General features: G+C 42.3%; 1 protein-coding gene across 14 annotated transcripts in view; it reads left to right on the top strand.

The window, feature by feature from the left end:
• RBFOX2 (RNA binding fox-1 homolog 2) overlaps nt 1-18,995 on the top strand; it is a 265,256-nt gene extending 246,261 nt beyond the window's left edge. For 4 of the 14 annotated variants that reach the window (XM_082635880.1, XM_082635874.1, XM_082635875.1 and 1 more), the window contains exons 11-15: nt 1,783-1,822; nt 6,877-6,908; nt 11,165-11,253; nt 11,711-11,783; nt 13,478-18,995. In XM_082635880.1, the coding sequence (XP_082492006.1) occupies nt 1,783-1,822; nt 6,877-6,908; nt 11,165-11,253; nt 11,711-11,783; nt 13,478-13,532 (289 nt within the window). In that variant the 3' untranslated portion in view covers nt 13,533-18,995. Of the gene's footprint in view, nt 1-1,782; nt 1,823-4,700; nt 4,744-6,876; nt 6,909-11,164; nt 11,254-11,710; nt 11,784-13,477 lie in introns of all 14 variants that reach the window. The other 10 variants (XM_082635882.1, XM_082635884.1, XM_082635877.1 and 7 more) reach the window with 3 other exon arrangements.
• Nucleotides 18,996-19,658: the final 663 nt, after the last annotated feature.

Genomic DNA, 19,658 nt, shown 5'->3' with positions numbered 1-19,658 from the left:
AGTCATTGCCTATATCCCTTTACTGAAATAGTTGAAGGCTAATTAATCACCACTTGGCATCAGTGCTTTGCATTTTATCAGCCTTCGCATTATGAACGTCTCTTTTTTACTAAAATGCAATTGAGAGGCAGATTACTTTCTAATATCATACTTTAACTGCAGTTGGAGACTGTGAAAATGGACAGAATTCAGCTAACTGAACCTCACGGATGAGTTTAATTTGCCTGTTGTATAATACAAGGGCACAGCATAATTGGGTCATTGCAAAGTGTGATCATACTATCCAGTAAATACAACAAAATGTCACTGGGAGTAGAATTCAGAAACTTTCCAACTACATATAAAAAATAAGTTATTTTCATATTCAAGTTAAAAATATAATTTGATAACCTCACTTGCCAGTTTGTTTATGGTAGCAGAGAAGGTAGTGGTGAAAATTTCCAGCTTGTTCAGGTGAATAAATGATAAATAGATCTTCTAATTTTACATAACCAAATCTTGATTTAACGAATATGAAGAAGAAAGTCATCTTTTTTCTCTACTGCTATTCCATATCTTTTGGTCCCAAAGTCATGTTTTGGGGAAGTTATATGCACAAAATACCTCAAAAAGTTTGAAATCTATATTTTAATTATAATAGTTTAGTGTTGCTTAGGATTAAAAAAAGTCATGTATTTTGTTTGTTCAATACAAATTCATTTTCTAAACAGAGAGTAAACGCTTCTATTCCTAATCAGCTACCTTCTCGATTTTATTCATTTAAATAAAACAGGTCATGCCCAGAACCTCAGTTATCAGTTGAATTTTTCAGAATTCCATGAATATTCTTATGGTCAAAAAAGAGCCCTTAAAGTCTTCCAATTACTCCTCCCACTCTGGATTATATTGTTACTATCTGGGATCCCCACTGCACCTTTCAATTCTTGGACCTTGGACCAATCACCTTAACCTTTAGCTCATTATCTCTGCTTGTGAAAGCAATGCATTGTGGGTATTTTTGGTTGTGTTTTGTTTTTTTTTTTTTTTTTTAATTACATTTCTCTGTTTACTTTGGTCAGAATTGATTGACTTGTTTTTCTGAGGTGTTGCATTGGTTCTTAAAATGCTGAATAATAATACTTTGCATGCTTGTGTGATCAGCCAAATCTTATTGCATGTCTAATGTGCAGGGTAAAAAAGCAGGTGATGTATGGATATCAGGAAAAAAAAATTACATGTTACTATGAAACTGATAACAAAATACTAAACATAATTTTGAAACATACTTTGCATACAGGTCCTGCCCTAGTGGAATTCTTTGGGTTCTTTTTCATGTTAACCCCTCTCTATACAACCCTGCCCCCCACCACACACACACACATACACATACACACACCCCTTTTGGAGCTCTTTAAAGAAAAACTTCCTCTTAGGACAAACTCATTTTTTAAAAAATACTCCAGATATGAAAAGTTGGTGTTTCCAATCCAGCAGATTTTCGATAGCTGTATTAGGCCCTCTGCGAATACGCTTTATTATTTTCATCCTACTTTAATTACCAGATTGGCAGGTGGTTCCTTCCAGGGTTTCCTTCCTCCCCTGCCATGCCTGTCCCGGAGCTGCCAAGAGAGCTTGTGCCCCTGTGCTCTTCCTGGCTGACTGACCCCGGCCCCAAGCCCAGGGTCCATATTCATACATCACCTGCCCGTGTAGAGCGCATGTGCATGCTGCCGTCCTCAATAACCGGAATGTGTTTCTGTTCTTTTGTTTTTTTGTTTTTGTTTTTGTGTGGATTTTCTGCAGTGTGGTTTACCAGGACGGATTTTACGGTGCTGACCTCTATGTAAGTACACACACTGGGGCCTTCTCGACCCCATCCCCTGACAAGCCAGCCTTTTTTTTCTGTTTCTTTGGTTTGGTTTGGTTTTTTTTTTCTTTTTTTAATATAATTTAATTTTTATTTTCATTTTCCTTGTGGATATATATATATATATATTTATATATTTAAGAATGCAAGCATGCTTCTCTGCCACTGCGCTTGCCCCTGGGTGCAAAAACTAAGCCTTTGGGTTTCCTGATCATTGCTAGAGTCAGTCTACTGGACATATTCTTTTCCCTTCCCTACACCCACAGATATTCTGGGTATCACAAATATACTTGCGAGATGATCAGCAGGTTTAAAGTCTTTTCTTACTGTCGTCTCATGTGCATACATAAATAACAGGACTAGCTTAGCCTGAAACCAACTCTTTCCCTTTTCTGCTTTTCTTCTCATTTCTCATCCCTCTTTAGATCATTAGAGCTTTGATTTATGTAGATGGCAGGAAGCTTTCTGAAATGTGTGTTTTCCTGTTTCATATACTTGGAGAGAGCATTGCCTTGTGAAAGTGAAATAAGGAACTGATGCCAGTGAAGGGTGGGTAGGAATAAGAGGAAACCACATACTCAGTGCATAAGGCTTTTCTGTATCAGAAGGTCCACAGCCAGTGGGGCTCTTTCCTTAAGAGCCATCTAGAGGGAAACAAGGGGCATCATTAGCAACCTAGACTCATTTACAAACATTTGACCATTGTACAAGATTTGTTGATTCGACCAGCCATGCTAACATCTTTATTACCATCCATTATTAAAACAGTCTAGCTGTAGCTCAAGTTCCATGATTGGTGGTCACATATTATTTAAAATATGGACAAAGTGATCTAACTGACAAAGAGAGTCAAGTTTTTGAGTTTTGCGAGTCTTTTATTAGGACCTCTCTCCAAAGATCTTTTTCTGAATGCAAGCTTGGTCTAACCACCCACATTGTTAAGACACAATTTCCTGAGAAAAACTTGTCAGCGTGAAATGATTCCTTGGGCATAGGGTAGAATTGTCTGGAAATGCTTTCTCCACCCTAACCTCCCCAGAGTCAATAAGGGTACCTTTTTAATGAACCATTTCCACAGTCTGCCAGAGATTCTCGGCAATCTGAAAACGTTAATGAGCTTTCAGAATGCACTTGGAGGCCCTCTGTGTTGCAGGAGCTAGAGACAGGATAGAGCAGCCCTCTGAGATTTGGTGGGTGAGTTGTACACACCTCGCCTGTTTAGAGCAGGCCTTCAAAGTACGCTTTAATTTAACACATGCTTGAAGGAACCTTAGCCATGATTTGGTCCAGCACTCACTTTGTAGATATGTTTCTTAGAGAGATTGTGACTTACCCAGATTACCTAAATTATTTGTTTAGCCAAACATAAAACCCAAATAATCCATATTTCATCACCTCTCTTAGTACTTTAATTAAAATCCACAACTTTCCTCCAGTGGTTTTCAAGAAGTAATGAAAGATCTTTTTTTCTTGTGCTCACTGTGAAACTTGAGGGTTGGGAAACTATATCCTACTTGTATACCAAAGTGTACTTTTCTAAATATACGTACTTATATATGCTCTTAGCATGTACATTCTCCCATATACGTTAGTGTCCATAGTCTCATGAAACTCATCTTTATGTTATTTGTTTTCTTGAAATCTGGTCTATTACAGTATACTTCCACTTGAATTATTTCTTAAGTCAGGTTTTTTTTCTCTCAAATATCTTCCTTATTTGGGTATTTCTTAAGTGTGGCCTACTTCTACCTTATTAAGATTTGCCTACTTGCACCTTGTTAAGTCAACCAACCAAATATTTGTTTACAGTTCTCTCACTTCCTTAGTTTACAGTATATGATTTTATTAAGAGAAAGATGGTTTTTCTGTAGTTGTTGAGAAAATACTCTTGAATTTTTTTTTATTTACCAACTGGATCACCTTATCAAGCTGAACAGAAGTAGTTCAGTGACCTTGCTGAAACATTTTTTTGACCAGTGGCCCCTTGTTGATGAAAAGACTGAATAGTAATGGTATTTTTAGTTCTTATCTTAAAGCAGTTACTTGGAGGAAAAAGTAGTGCTGAAATAATACCCAAACTCAAGAATGAAAAACAAGAATACATGAGGAGGGAACTGTTGAGCGAGGCCTAGTGTCATTTTTAATACAGCTTTTAAAACTTCATATTCCCTGTTCCACAAGCAGACAACAACAAAAACCTCTATCGTTTTACCTTGAGTTTGTTTCTGTTTCTCTCTGTACATTTTCCCTTATGTGGAAATCTATCAATATACATTTAGTTCTCGTTTCCTCAGGAAAGAAGGTTAGAAATAGAAAGAGAGGAGGGTTTATCTAGTATAAAAAGTGCCCTGAACCCAAGCTTGAAGAGACAACATGAGGGAAAAGAGTTTAAGTTACTGGTTTTATTTAAGTTATATTAATTTAGGCTATTAACTGTGAAAGTTGTTTGCTTTTTGTTTTGATTATCTCTTTCCCTGTTCTGCTCTTAGGCCGTAATCCCTGCTAGCCATTTTCTTCCTCGCTGTGTCTTTTGTGACACATTCCTCTCAGGAGAACTGATCTAGCAATTGTGCCCATGATTTGTAAAGAGATTCCCCTTGCTGACTTGGGAGTGTAGCAGATAGATTATGTGTCTGCCCGCCCCGTCTTTTTTTCATCAGTAGAAAAGACATCATTCACCCTAATTCACTTTTTTAATGGGATAACAAACTGCTCCTAATTCTCATCCTGTGAAAAGCATGCTTGCATCCAAAGGAAAGAAAAGGCTGGTGGGCCCCTTAGTGGGCTTTTTTGTATGATTGTTTTCCTTCCACAGCTGTGTTTTTTGAACTGCTCTTCCTGTGTTCTGTTATAGAATAGTCTTACAGGAACCAATCATTAGCGCTAAAATACCTCAGGTAGGAGTGCCAGTGTGACCTGCCAATCAATCAGATTGTGGATTGCAGTGAAACAATTGAATTATACTAACCATTCCAGCTCCACGTTAGAGATGGGAACAGAGGCTTTTTTGGACAAGCAAGACTTGTGAGCGTGTGATCTACGCCCTGCTACCTCAGCAGTGCACCCAGTCAAGTTCCTTACAAGAGGGCACTTCCTCCAAAATTCAGTGCTCCTGTCCCACTGCCACACATCCGCCCCAGGTGTGTTATACGCACTGTCCCATCACTGCCACCTCTTTTAGTTTGTCAGTCACATTTATCCATGGTGTTTAAACTGGTCTTTTATATTTGGAGAGCTTAGAAATTTGGGACATTTTCTTACTACTGTGAAAGAAATGAGAAAAGGGAGAAGGTAGAATCCATCTAAACAGGACTCTGAATCTCGAATTGGACCCTGTCGTGAAATCCTAGTAGTAATTGGGCTGTGCCGCTACGTAAGTTTGAAGTTGTCTTAAAAATCTAGACTTAAAATTGAGACATGTATTTCCCTTGCCCTCTTTTCCTTTCACCTGAAAACTAGATTAGTGAGTGCATTTGGATAATGATGCACTGTTAGAGTTGCTGAGAGCTGGGTGCTAGGAAAAAGAAAACAATAGACAGCTTTTCACAATTCAGTTAGTTTATTTATGTGGCTACCCAGCAAGCTTTGGGAAATGAACTGATTCGGGGAGGTGTGGAATAGTGTTCAAAAGGGTTAGTCAATTAAACATCATCTGTCATCCATCATAAAAGTAGTAAGTGGAAGATACCAAGTTGGTCATAAAAATTTCTTTCCTTAACCCCAATTTTAATAATAATAAGATAAATTTAAAAGATTTTCCTTAAAAATTTTTCCTATCTACTCTTCCAAGTAGATAGGTCTCTCAATCAAAAGCAGTAACAATATTATCATGATTATGAGTTTTGTATTCACATCTGTGTTATTCACATTTAATCAGAGGTACCATATTGCCACAGAAGAACTCTGTTCTCCTAATGAGCCCTCCTCATACAAGTTCAGTCTAGAGCAGTGGATCTCAGCCGGAGTGAGGAGGAGGTGAGGGAAAGGAGGGAGTTAGAATCATGTAGAGACAAAGTGATTCCCAGAGGCACAGCCTTAGCCCCAAGCTAGCTGGACTGGATCTCTGCTCTGCTGTAGTGATTTGAAGCATCACACCTGCCATTCTCCCCCCCCCCGCCCCCCCGCCAACTCCCCTTGCTCTATAAATCTATACATCACATGTAGGGAACAAGCTTTCATTTTGTCTGCTGGTCTTGAAATACACATTCTTCTCCTCAGTGTCACATAATGTCATTGTCTTCCAGGTAGAAAGAAGGTGTCTTGACATCACATGCTCACCAAAGTCCTGTTTTATTGTAAATCCTAAAACAAAAAAGTAATAATAAAATTAATGGCCAGGTGAAAATCAAGACAAGGGAGGATTAAACTTGGATGGGCAGGGAAAGGTCAGGTATAAGAGGGAGGATACGTAGAACCCTTCCATTTTGTTCTAGTTAAAACACAGCTACAGAACTGTGCAGAAGAATCATGTGGTCAGCGTGGCAATGCTGTAAAGTTCGTTAGACAATAAATTGGTTCAGAGTGGAGTAGAAAATCTCTAGGAGGTGACATTGGGTAATGCAAAAGTGAGACTTAAACAACAACAACAACAAAAGGATCTTAAAGGTAACAGCATTTTCCTTTGAAAAAGCTGGAAGTTGAAGGCAGGGATGTGTTAACGGATATGAGAAAGGATAGCACACAGGAAATACTTTAGAAGAACACTGGATCAGAATGTATGGGTGTTGACAGAGGGCAAGCATACAGGTGAGCACTGCGGGTCAGAACTGAATCAGGAAGGTTGAATTGGGGAGTGTTGTAGCGTTGGGCTGTCCCAGTTGGGAGCACCAGGAATCATTCAGAATGAATTACAAAGGAATAAGAAAGTAATTATTTTTAAAGGGGCATGTGGATATTTGGACCAGGCTTAGCCATGCCAGATTTATCCAGCTGTCAGGTTCCAAAAAGCTGTCCGTGTGTGCCCTCTGACATTAGGGTGTGCTGTGGCCATGCTAATCCCCATTTTTTGTTTTATTTCAAATCACACACAGATAGAATCTGCAAACTGCTTCAGATCAAACAGGTCTGATTGTGTGTAAATACATATGTCCTTTTTAATTTTTATTATTAATGGTTGCTTCAGTTTTGCATCAGTGCATGGTTAAAAGCAATACACATCAGCTATCTCATGACTTCATATCTCCAAATGAATTATTTCTCCTCTTTTTTTGTTTGTTTGTTTGTGCAGTCAGCTGAAGAAATGTTAACATCTCACTCTAAATCTCTCAGTGGAGTCTCTGTTCCCTTCTCTGATATAACAGATGGGTTACTGCTTGTTATAATTATTAACATTGTGGTGTGGGCCAGGGCTAGGGTGGGCGAGATTGACTCTTCTTTGGGCTGGGGAGGGGCCAGTCGTTAGGGTCTGGAATGTTAACTCAAGTGGTGACTGACTGTTTCCGTAATACCAGGTCGTTGTGGCTGCACGCTCTAGTAATTGAGGCTGTGTACTTCACCGAGCTTGTGGTAGAGCCTAGGGCAAACCGCTGTCCCAAGAGAATGCTGGGATAGATAGAGTTAGCCAATCTGAGTCTGAACGTGGTGATTTTGCTGGTTGTTCTAGCTCCAGATGTTGGCATGCTTAGTTCTTAATGTGATTAATAAATGTGGCGCCATATCCCCTCCCCACGCCTGAACCCTGTCTCTCCTATCCCTCCCCCACCCTTGTTCTTTTTGAAAAACTTAAGAAACAGCAATGAAACCCTTGGTGTTTCAAACTGCACTTTGTTCTCATGTTCCATAAACAACTTCAGATTTGCTAATAGAAGTGAAAGTTGAAAAAACAGTTTCTCAGCCTGGATTCTTTATGCATTCCAAAATCCAGAATAGAAATAAATATATCTGAATGTTCATTGGCTTATATTATGGTGAGATGTTTTGTTGAATAACCAGTTTAAAGCACCAGCAGAAATACTTTGGACTAAGAATACAGCTAAGAGGAGGAATCCATGACATACAATTTAACTTTTCTAATTTTGGGGTAGTCATCAATGAATTACCAAATCAGTTTATTGCAATATTACCTGCCCATCCTAAACACGGACCCCTCCCCTTTAAAGGGCCTTTCTATAGCACCATTATCATAAAGTAATCAGAAGAGTAGACATGTGGAAATACTATCTGCTTTTCTAAAAAATTAATGTAGTTTTTCTTAAAATTCTGTTGATATTCTTCTTGAGCCTTTTGTTGTCAGTAAAATATTTGCATCCCTGTCCTGCGTTCCTGAATTTGAATAGCAGAGAACCTCATCAAATTCAAGCTGCAGAGTCAGAGTTCACTCATAACAGAAGGAAAGGACTGCAGATAGATTATCTTCATTTCCTTCTGGCTTGGAGGGAGCCTCCTCTTCCACAGCCTGATCCAGTTAAAATTGTCTTGATTAATAACATTAGCCCCAGACCATTGAGGTTCCGATGGCTTCTTGCAGGTTGAGGAAACTGAGGGGAGATGGCTATCAGTAACCTCATTCAGAATCTCCTTTTTGCCCCATGATTAGTCTGATACAGCTCAAATTGAATGATTTAATACAATCCCCAGTATCTCTGACTTACCGAGACTTAACTGAGTCTAGTTAGTACTTTTATGAGAATGCATACCTCTGTCCCATGGCATAGAACTTCAGTTTTTAAATGTTTTACTCAGAAAGATACAAATTAGGCTTTAATTGCTTTTATTACCTTGACTTTTTCAATTTTTAGAGATTATTTTGGATTTTGAAGGAATGCTAAAGAGAGAGACCTCATGATGCTTGTTTACCACATTATCCTCATTTACAAAGAAGTTTTACTAAACATGGCCCCTCTGTAAACTTCACACTAGCAAACTTTAATTCTAAACTAGTGGAACCATCTCTAGTGATACCAAAAAATTGAGCCTTCAAGGTTCATATAAAGCTTAAAATTTCAACTATGATGATTAGCATGTTGTTTTGTTTAACAATCCTTTTACTGTTTCATTTTTTTCTTTAGAAGTTTAAAAGGTAAAGAGACACTTGAGTTAGTTTATACATAAATGTATATGCTTATGTGTGTATGTATGGCAGTGTGTATGTTGCAGCCTGGATGTACGGCTTTGCCCAAATCAGTCTGGCCTGCCTGTTCCCATAGACCTGGCTAGAATTCAGAGGAAGCGTGTGGATCACAGATAGCCCCCGAGGGTACTTCCTGCCACGGCCCTATCCGTTACCATCTCATTGCCAGTGTTTGGTAATACTAATCAGTTTTCTTATTTATAGGAATATCTATGGAAAGATTTATAATTGAGAAAACAATGTTTACTTTTCCAAGTCATTGACTTGAAGAACAAAGAAGGAATAATACAAAACCACTGAAAGCCAATCAGAGACTTTTTTTTAGTGTATGTTTGAAGCTGCTTCTGATGAATTTAAGCAGCATAAATTTAAAGAGCAGGAGTAAGCTTTCCCCCATGGTGCAGTGTCTTCAGTTAGAGAAAGCATAAATTATATAAGAACTGAGCAAAAAGCTGTAGAAACCTCTAAGAAGAAATCACAGGTATTTCCAGAATAAGATTTGAACAGAAGTAAAAGCAGCAAGCTAGGAGCTTCCCTGTCAGATGGCTAAGAAGACCAAGGGTCCCATTAGAAAATGGTTGTTTTCAATCCTAAGAAATGATACAGAAGTAAATTCGAAATTTCTTTTGTAGGTTTAGCAAAAACTGAACATTGAAGGAATAGAAAGCAGAAAGTACAGGCCAGAAAGCTTCAGATGTCCATGAGAAACGGACACAGTAATCTACAGAAACGAAACATGCTGTGCTCGCTGCTGAGGTGCCGTCCAAATGGACATAGCTGTATTTACCTATATTTGATGGGGAAATGACAGTAATAAAAGTACACACCTGAATTAGGTTTAGGTAAAATAGATGAATTCTAGAAAGGTAAAGAAGAAGAAGGAAAAGTAGAACTTGCCACTTTTTCAAATAGCCTGTGTCATGTGGCATTTGTTGTTGTGATCATCTTTGAAAAACTTCATGAAGTATTTCACCCTGACATTGAAAACCTTTTGAGTACTTGGTTCACCTAAACTGAGGTAAAATAGCAGGGCAGAGGAGTTGAAACTCTTTAGGACTGAGAAGATATTTGAACCCTTGGAAGAAAAGCTCCAGAACCTGCTGTGAGATTAGGATGCAAGAAGTCCAAAAACCTTTTAGGGAAGAAAAATAAATGCAGTTAAATGCTTGGCGGGGAGGGGAGGGCTTCCTGATCTGTTTGAACCTAGTCCAAGGGTCCACAGCCCTTTGTAATCTGATTTGCCTGAGTCTGAAGTATAGATTGGACTTGGCAAACATTTTCTGTAGGGGGCCAAGTGGTAAAGATTTTCAGCTTCATAGGCCATACGGTCTCTGTCACAACTACTTTCAAAAACTGGAGGCCAACTGCATTGGTCCACAGATGGAGGTTTGCCAACCCCTGATCTACACTGGTTCTTCCTTCTAAATATCGCTTGATTGTCTTAGCTTCTTGGCAAACGCACTAGGCCACATGGAGCATAGCACTATATGGGACCTTTCTTTATATACTGTAGTCTCTTAGCAATTGATCAATCCAAGTACGCATCAGAGAATCTGAAGTTAAACACATATAAATTTAATGTTTTAATCTATAATTTACATTTCCTGTCAGATAAAGTTCTCCCAACTTCCTGTAAATATTTTTTCCTGTTGAAAGTTCCAATGAAGACAGACCCAAAATCATATCTTCATTTTGGGGTGCGTGGGCGGTGGGGGGGGATAAATTAGGAGTTTGGAATTACAATAGATGCGCTATTATATATAAAAATAGGTAACCAACAAGGTTCTAGTGTAGAGCACAGGGAACTATACTCAATATCTTGTAATAACCTATAATGGAAAAGAATCTAAAAAAGAATAAATATATAGATAAATATATATATGTGTAACTGAATCACTTTACTATACACCTGAAACTAACACAACATTGTAAATCAACTGTATTTCAATAAAAAAAGTTTTAAATCATATCTTCATTTCTTAAATTTGAGAAGAGGTACTCCAGTGTAGTTTATTTTTGTTACTATTACAAATTGCAAAGCAAATCCCTGCCTTGGGTGGAGCTTAATTGTACACTAAGGAATAACATGCAGACTGATGCAGTTTGAAACATTCTCTCCCCACGGATGTGTCTGTGTTCGTGTCTGTGTCTGCGTCTGTGTCCGTCTGCGTGTGGGCGGGTGTGTGCTCGCCTGCCCCCCCCCCCCGGGGGAGAGGCACGTGTAAAGTCAGTTCTCCTCTCTCCTGTAGGGTGGATACGCAGCCTACAGATACGCACAGCCTGCTACTGCCACCGCTGCCACCGCCGCCGCCGCCGCCGCCGCCGCTTATAGCGACGGGTAGGTGCCGAGATGGGGGCGGGGAGCTCCCGGCCGCCCCGCCTCACCCCCTTTCCTTCCCCGCGCCGTTTCCAAAAGGGCACTTAGCCCCCGGGACTGCCTTCTGAGCTGGGTTTTCCACAGGCCTTCTGCCTGGCCTCTATCCTGCCAAAAACCCAACGGCTCACAGGCTCACACTCCTCCCCTCCCTCCCTCTTGTTCCTGTGTGTTTCTGGCATTGACCCCAATTTCCCTCTTCCTCATCTCCAGTGCCCTTCTTTTCCATTTTATAGAAGTACTTCAGAAATTTTCAGTTGCTGCCTTTAGGAGTAGAACGGAGAGATTTTTTCCATTCTGCCAGTTTCCTAATAACATTCCAAGACCAAGTTACAAGTCCTTAGCACAGTAAAGCCCCTTAATTTTTTTTTTTTTAATCACTGTCTTTCCTTTATCTCCCTGATTGGATTTCTTTTTCCAGTTATGGCAGGGTGTACACGGCCGACCCCTACCATGCCCTTGCCCCTGCCGCTAGCTATGGAGTTGGCGCTGTGGTAAGTAGATGTGCCTTTTATTTTTTCAAACGTTTTACTTCTTCTGACTTTTACCTGCAGACTACAGAAGATCTAGGGAGGTGATAATTCAGCCCTTCTTCCATTGCCAAAGTATTAAAACCAATAGGACTGTCTGGAAATTTCCTATCACTTCTGTGTGTGTGCTGGTGTGAGCCCCCTGGCCTGGTTAAGGACAGCAGAAAGGAATGAGCAGTGACAGTCTGCCCTGAGTAACGGCATTGTTCGGGAGGAAGGAAGGGAACAGGTTGCTGTTTTATAATGGCTCAGATGTTGGACGCATACCTGTGGCAGAGTTTTACCGATAGGTATTCGCAAAGATTTGGGGCACAAGTCTCTCCAGTTTTCACAGTAAACTTTTCAAAAAACTTAACCTGTCTGCTTCAAATGCAGATGCCAAAGGATGTCCCTGCTATTCCTAAGCCTTCCGGCAGATAGTACTAAAAATCACCAAGCAAATGCCTTACAAAGATATTTTATTAGTAACATTTGTGGCAAAATATGGTATATTTCTTAGAAGTATACAAAAAGTCCATAGAGCTCATCTAGAATAATCCCCCTGACCAAACTCGAATCCCCCCTGCAGTATTTTTGTGTTGGCCTGGACACCTCCGGGGCCAATGATGGGACTCACTGGATTCAGCAAAGACTGGCCGGTCCACAGTGATACCTCCTCGTGCCAGATGTTCTCTACCATCCACGGTGTCACTGGCCAACGGCCCGGAAACACAGATGATGGTGTCTGAGAGGGAGGCGGAACGATGGTCACAGTTAAGACATTCAGGATGTGAGAGAGCCTGCCACTTCCCACACTAAACCTCTACCGATGCAGACCTGTAGACGGAAGGAGTAGGGCCCTGCGGGGGCAGGGGGGGCGGGGTTTAGAACTGAAGTAGAGACGGACGATACAAGGAAGTGATGGGAATTCCTGAGGTCTTATTTAGTGCCCAAGTGATATAAGTCCTGCACTAAAAGAAGGACCCAAGGAGCGATATGTTCCTAGGGAACTTTTGATTGAAAAAGATAATTCATTAGATTATGATTAAAGAAAGGAAAGAAGCCCACTTAAAACCCCAGTTTTACATATCTCATATATATATATATAAAAAGATAAAAGTCAGATATGTCAAGAAACAACCTGGTTGGTATTTTTTATAAATTACAGAGGAAATAGACTTTATTCGTTGAAAGATTAACTCAGGTTTAAATCCAGCACCATCTCAAACATGCGATGTGACAGAGATAGTGGTCAGAAGTAACGTGTTCTCCATCATCAGGTAACGGGTAAGAAGGTAAGATCGTCAGTCTGCTTTAGGTCACGCTTGTAATGAGGTAATCAAGGTAAACAAGACCCATGCTTTTAAAAAATCAAACTATTTACAGACTTGTTTTTAAACTTCATTGAGTTGCTCTTCTGTGCTAACTCATGTAAACAATGAACTATTAGCATACTCTCCCCTTGAGAATATCAGGTCAGCAGTAAATGTTTGGGCAATGGTCTGAGCATCTTAGAGGCAGAAGTTGGTTTCCTGACCTCATGTACTAGACAACATCTAACCAGTTGCTTTGAAGCTTCTAAGGAAGCTGTTTTTCCAACTCCCTCCTCAGGACATGTCTTCTTTTGTAATGTTTCTCTCATCAACCTTTTAATATTTTTGTGTCTTTAATTACTACAGGCGAGTTTATACCGAGGTGGCTACAGCCGATTTGCCCCTTACTGAAGTGACGTGAGACCCCTGCAAGTGGGACAGCCCCCCAGTTCATGAGGCCTGGCTATTGCAATATTTACTAGTAGAGGAACTCTATAGCAAGATGAAGAGGAAAAACAAACAAACAAAAAACACAAAAAAAGAGAGAATACTTTTTTATACCTCACTATGTTCTTTGAATATGTATTTTTCCTTTAAATTTCTGCCTTTAATTCTTTTGTTCCAAAGATTGTGCATTTTTTTCTTTTTTCTTTTTTCTTTTTTTAACTGTGGTAAAAAAAAAAAAAAAATAACGCATTTCCATGTCTGTATGTCCGTGCTTAGCTCATTCTGTCAATCACGGAAGAGGCAGTTAATGAGGAAGGAGAGACATTAGGAGCTGATAAATGCGTCTGATCAGAAATCAGCAGACAGAATTACCAAAGTGTATCTGGTGCTGAATGGCTGTGGGACAAGCAGAAGTGGAAGAGATCTCTCTGCAACAGGATATCCTTCTAGTCTTCTGAGTTCTGGTCTTTGGCAGGCAATTCTGATTGGCTGTGGCTGGAATCCACATGCTAATAGACTATAGGAATGTGTGCTGGCAAAGCAGGAGAATCACTAAGACACTTTCCTCTCCTCTTCCCTCCTGTCTCCTCATTCTCTTTACAATCATTTTACACGCAAGGCCTGAGACAGTTGGCATCGTTTTTGGAATTATAGTATTAATATTTCCAGACATGCGCTCAGACTGTGGATAATAAACACCTCATTAGGAAACCAGTCTCGGAATGAACTCTGGAGTATGAAAAAGATCACTCTTTTCTTTTCTGTAAACCCTAGCATTCCTGCTGGGCTGCTTTTCCTTTCATTGAACCACAGCTTAGCTCATCTCTCCTTTTATTAACACCCTGCTCCCATGTCCTCGAGATTCAGGAATTTAGGACCCAGGGACAGAAGAATAAATAGCCAGTGGCCAGATTTCCCCGAGGTGTCTGGGCACGGCTTGAGGGCTAGAAGTACAAATTGTCACGCGCCAGTGAAGAGGGTGAGGGCAAGAAAAGGGGTGTTAGACGATGTCAGATTAAGGCGCCCTGATATTCCCGATCTTTCTCTTGCATCAAAAAGTCAGTACAAAGTAGAAAACATATAATAAAGGCTCTGGTGGCAAAAGATAAAGCACCGAGCCCTGGATCAGCTGTCCCTGGAGGTCTCCGTGAGTAGGGCATGTGAGGGCAGGCAAAGGCACTTTGTACAAGCTCCAAAGCCATAGGACTTTTCATCTTCCAGAGCCTTTACGAGTCACTTCTGTCCACAGTCTGGAGCCCTCGTGGCCATTCCACCCAGCTTCTCACTATCCTCCAAAGACACCCAGCTGAGCACCTGGACCACTTGGTACTCATGAACACTACAGGACGTGAAACAAGCCCCTGAGGCTGCTCCCCTCCCGTACAGGAATGAGGGTCTGAGATGGCCAGGATCTCATATGTTGCCAGGAAGAGTCATGTGGTGGCCACCACAGTGAGTCACTGCTATCACTGCCTGGCTTCGACTTACCTATCATCAGACAGGGGAGAAAGTGTTTCTCTTCTAGCTCTTAGCTGTTAAAGGCAGGGGTCCTGCAGCATTTCCAAAATGAAGGCATTAGAAAATAGAAAAGCACGGTCCGTTTGGCTCCCTGGTCTATTCACATTGGTACTAGGGTGACCTTTCACCCGAGGGATAGCTGCTAAAGGGAGTAAGTAATTCAGAGACATGGAGCTTCTGGTTTGTTATGGGTTTGTTTTGGTTTGTTTTTTGTTGACTCCTGCCTCCACCCGTGTTCTTGACTGATACTGATTCATGTCCCTGAATTAAAAGGACTGACATACGACAGCATCAAACATTCTTTGTAAGGAGAGGGATGTGGTGGGGGGGCGGGCCTGCCGTGTACAATACATATCTTCTCCCCCTCAGAGTCCTCTCTCTCCTAATAACTGGGAGGGATAGGGGAGACGTCAAGGAAGCTGGAGGCCTCGATGCAATTCTTACTGATTCTGGGGAGGAATGCACAGAAGAGGGGACACCAGATTGCCCGGTCCGTTGGCCATTTTTAAGGGTTCCCCTCCCCAAGCCAAAGTTTGGTTTGTTGCTGTTGAGACAATTTTTGTTGTGTTTGTATATAAATATTTTAGTTTGGGGTGTGGGAATGGGATGTGGGGCTTTCACAGGTCTAGGGAATGGGGGCAGGGAGGATTTTTTTCTTTCTTTTGCTTTTGTTTTGAGGGAGAGCTTTTACTGAATGAAGAAACTGAAATTTTGTGTCCTGTTCAAATAGGAGCCATTCTCACAAATGGCAAGCCACTACTCAGTGGAGACAAGGCCAAATTCTAAATGGTTGTATCCATAGCAGGGGAGGAAAATAGGGCAATGAGTTAAAGAATTTTCTATTCTTTTTTTCCAGAAAGAGGGAAAGATGATGGGAAAGGCAGAGAAGGCAGCTTCCACAGCCCTTTTAAAAGAGGCAGAAGCCTGAGCTTTTGTGCATTTCAGTTCAGCTGGTTCTGGCTGAGGACTCCGTAGGCAAGCTCTCTGTTTTCCAGCGGGCCTCTGCTGCATTTCCAGGGATGGTTTTAATACTGCTTCCTTCAGCTCCTTTTACTAAGAAAGACTAAATAGAGTTCTGCTTGTTATTAAAGGGCCTTTGGTTTTCAGTGTCATCACTGAGAATTGGGGCTCTCAAAGCATCAACCTCCCCATCAGCTTTTGAACTTTGAGATTCCATACAGGCAACTTCATCAGAAGCAGGTTCCTCGAAGCATCAGTGCTTGTTTATTCCTGACTCTAGTTCCCACTGGACTAAGAAACTGAGTCAGAAGAGAGTATGGCATCTTGTAAGTTTGTTAGAGGATGCTGGTGAATAATTCCAGAAAATGTATCCATGCTGAATCAATTTCGACAGCTTTACTGTAGGTCATGATGTGAACTTCTATACTAAGCATCTTACTCTTAGAAGCTGGGCTCCTTTCAGGAGCCCTCTAGTGACCACCTTTATCTGAATATCCCTCTTTCAGCCCAGAGAGCTATCCTTAGAGCTTTTCCAGAATTCCTTATATTACATAGTTCAGCTCCCACTGACCAAGATCAGCTGTTGTGATTTGTCACTTTTAAGGCTCTCAATTTTTTACAAAGCCCACTGTCACCATCCTCCTTCAGCAGCCACAGTTGGAACTGAGCCGATATTACTTTTCCTTGAAAAAGAAGGGGACTGGAGCTCAGCTCTTAGTTTAAGGGGAGCTAGTGGAGCTCTATTCAGTAGAAATCAATGATAGCAGCTTTCTCAAAAGTGTGACTCCTCAGGGGCTGAACTGCTCTTAGTTTAGGTTCTACTTTCCTAGAGCTCTAGCAGATAAGTCGGTGAATCACTACCACCCTGTAACTAGTCACATAGCTTCCAGGTAGGAAGGAGGTGTAAACTCGGGATGGAAGCAACCCCAAGGATCTGCAGGAAGGGCTGGATGGCCTCCCTTCCTTCTGGCGGGAGGATGAGGCCAAGGGAGGGAAGCAAGGGACAGCCCAGAGGGCACTGTAAGGGAGGAGGGGGGGACCATAGGGACCGCCCCCTTTCACCAAGCCCAGCCACTTCTCGGCTGCTTGCAACCCCCTAGCACAGAAACAGTTGCAGAATCGCAGACTTGTTTCCCCCAGAAAATAGGAGGAAAGGGACTTTGGGGGGTGGGGAAGGGGTAGTGGTGTTTTAAAAGCATAAGTTACCTGTTTGCACTGTTTTAAGATAGGAAAAAAATAGTGGGCAAGGTGAACATCCAACGTAAATTTGTGTGTTTTTATTTTGTCATGCTCTTGAAAATGTTTGACCGTTTGTAGTATCCACCAGTGAAACCTGATTCTCTGTTGCATAAAACACGATTTTTTTGGAAATGTTACTGTCCAAAAGCCTCTTCCCTCCCTTCCCCCTTTGCTGTGTTCTTCCTTCATCCTCGCTTGACTGATCAACCAGGCAATAGCCATCCAGGAGCTAGAGCGTGAAGCAGGGCCCTTCCCAAGTAGACTCTGGGTGTCCTAAGCCAGCATGTGCCCTCTGGTTTAGCGAGTGCCGTTGAGTCCCTGGCCCCCATCTTTAAAATAAGGCTTACAGACCAGGCTGCAGCAGGTTCTCAAATTCCCAAATCGGATGCACTAGGAAGGAGGGCGGAGGGGAGTCCTCGAATATGGCGGGTGGCCGCAGTAGCTGAGTTCTCCACGTTCCCGGAACTGTAGCCAGTTACAGATTACTCAGGAAAACGGTCGATCACTTCAGCCATGGTAGTGCTGGTTGGCAGGGCTTGGTAACGGAGAGAACTGCTCATCGGCCACAACTCAAACCTTGCCTTTAAGGGGATTGCCAGCCGGGGCCCCTCCGCCTGGCAGTGACACACACGCCCACCAGTGTGGTGAGGGCTCAGCTCACACCAGCCAGCAAAAAGGGAACAGCGATGCTCTTCTCTCCCCCCTACCACCCACACCTGTTACCAACGCCAGATTCCCAGGGGGTGCATACGTTTTTGAATTTTTTTAAAATGTTTTTTGGTTTGGTTTTTCCGGGGACTGATGAGTGCTTTAAGCAACGTCGATACCCCACCCAGACCCCCAGCTTTGTCATTTTCTTGTATTTTTCTGTTCACAGTATTGTGTGTGTGTGTGCTTGTCTTGGCAGCTCATTTTGGCTGTATTATATATCGAGTGATGAATTGATCCTCCTTTTTTTTTCCCCCCTAAGGGATATGAATTTTTTTTTCTTGTGTTATAATTCTGCTTGTGAATAGCTGGAGCAAACCTGGGGCTGACACACGTAAGCTAGGGCTGCAAAGTGCTGAGAGAGCCAGGCAGGGTGGCTTGTCCCTGACAGGCTGACCCACCTGAGTCTCTGAGCTTTTCAGTCCAAATCTCTGCAAGGCTAAAAATGCCACCGAACCTCCCCTCTTGTCCCTGCTCCCCGTGGCAGGGACGAAACCATCCCTACATGCAACGTTCAGTTTCTCTGGCCCCCTCCCATTGCCATGGCAAAACAGGTACCTATGGGGCATGGGGGCATCACATGGGATGCTTGTGTAATCGACCACCTCGCCTTTTCTCCCCCCTCCCCACTCCCCCACCCCCAAATCTTTTCCTAGGACACCCGAGCTGCTTGCCCAGGGTCCTGTTTCCCTACAAACTCCAGAGAAGCACCCAGGGCTTTGTGACAGTCTCTAATTCCCTCCCCTTCTTGTTAAGAATCATATTGTATAGTAGCTTTCAGACCATACAGTATTCATTGGGTTACTCCTATTATTATCAAGTAGCTGGAATTGTGAAGGTCGGAGTAGTTAGATCTTTAGCTTTTATTCCTTATTTTTTTGTATTACTATCCATGTGTATAAATTATTGATCATGTTGCTGGCTTTTATAAACTCTAAGCGAAGGAGGAGCACTGCCTCTGCCTTTGCAAATGGTAATGAAGCACTGTTTTTAAATAAAAGGAGAAACACCATTCTTCGCCCTGGGCTGCGTGTGTTGATCCTCAACGACCTCTGTTGCCTCCCCCGTGCTCCAAAGATAGAACTTGGATTTGACTTTTGTAAGATGGAAAAAAGGCGGCAAACACAACGCTCCCTGAATGAGATGAGGGGAGAGGGAAACACAGGCCGAGGCTGAGGCCGCGGGACCTGCCCTCCGGCTCCTCCAGTCTTGGCAGGAGCTGTCTTCCTGCTTCTGCCTCTGAAATCCCTTCCGCTTCACTCCTTCCCTTTTCCATCCTCTCCTGTGTCCTCGCTGCCGCCCTCACCTGCCTCAGAAACTGCCCTCCAGGGGGCGCTTCCCTTCTGGCCACCTGTCACCTCTCCCCTGGCTCGGGCCGCCACCCAGGCTCCCACACCTTTTCCTTCTGTATGGGGCCTGGGCCTTTTCCTCCTTCCCTGGGCTTCCTCAGCCACCCCTCCTGCACTGGTTTCTCTACCAGGAAGTCCCATAAATCTCAGATTCCCCCTAAGTCTGCAACTCCCTAACACCACTCAAATCGTCTCCTTTCCTGTTTCCGGGAGGAAATGGAGGCCACGGGTTCTCCTTGATCTAGACACCTACTTGGACGCACACCCATCCTTTCCCGTCCTTCCTGTTTTACCGGGAGAGGCGTCTTCCGTCAGGCGCTGTCCCC

The sequence above is a fragment of the Mesoplodon mirus genome (genome assembly GCF_964341445.2).
Source record: "Mesoplodon mirus genome assembly, chromosome: 11".
Classification (NCBI taxonomy): Eukaryota; Metazoa; Chordata; class Mammalia; order Artiodactyla; family Ziphiidae; genus Mesoplodon; species Mesoplodon mirus.
This window is presented reverse-complemented; position numbering and strand designations above follow the sequence as displayed.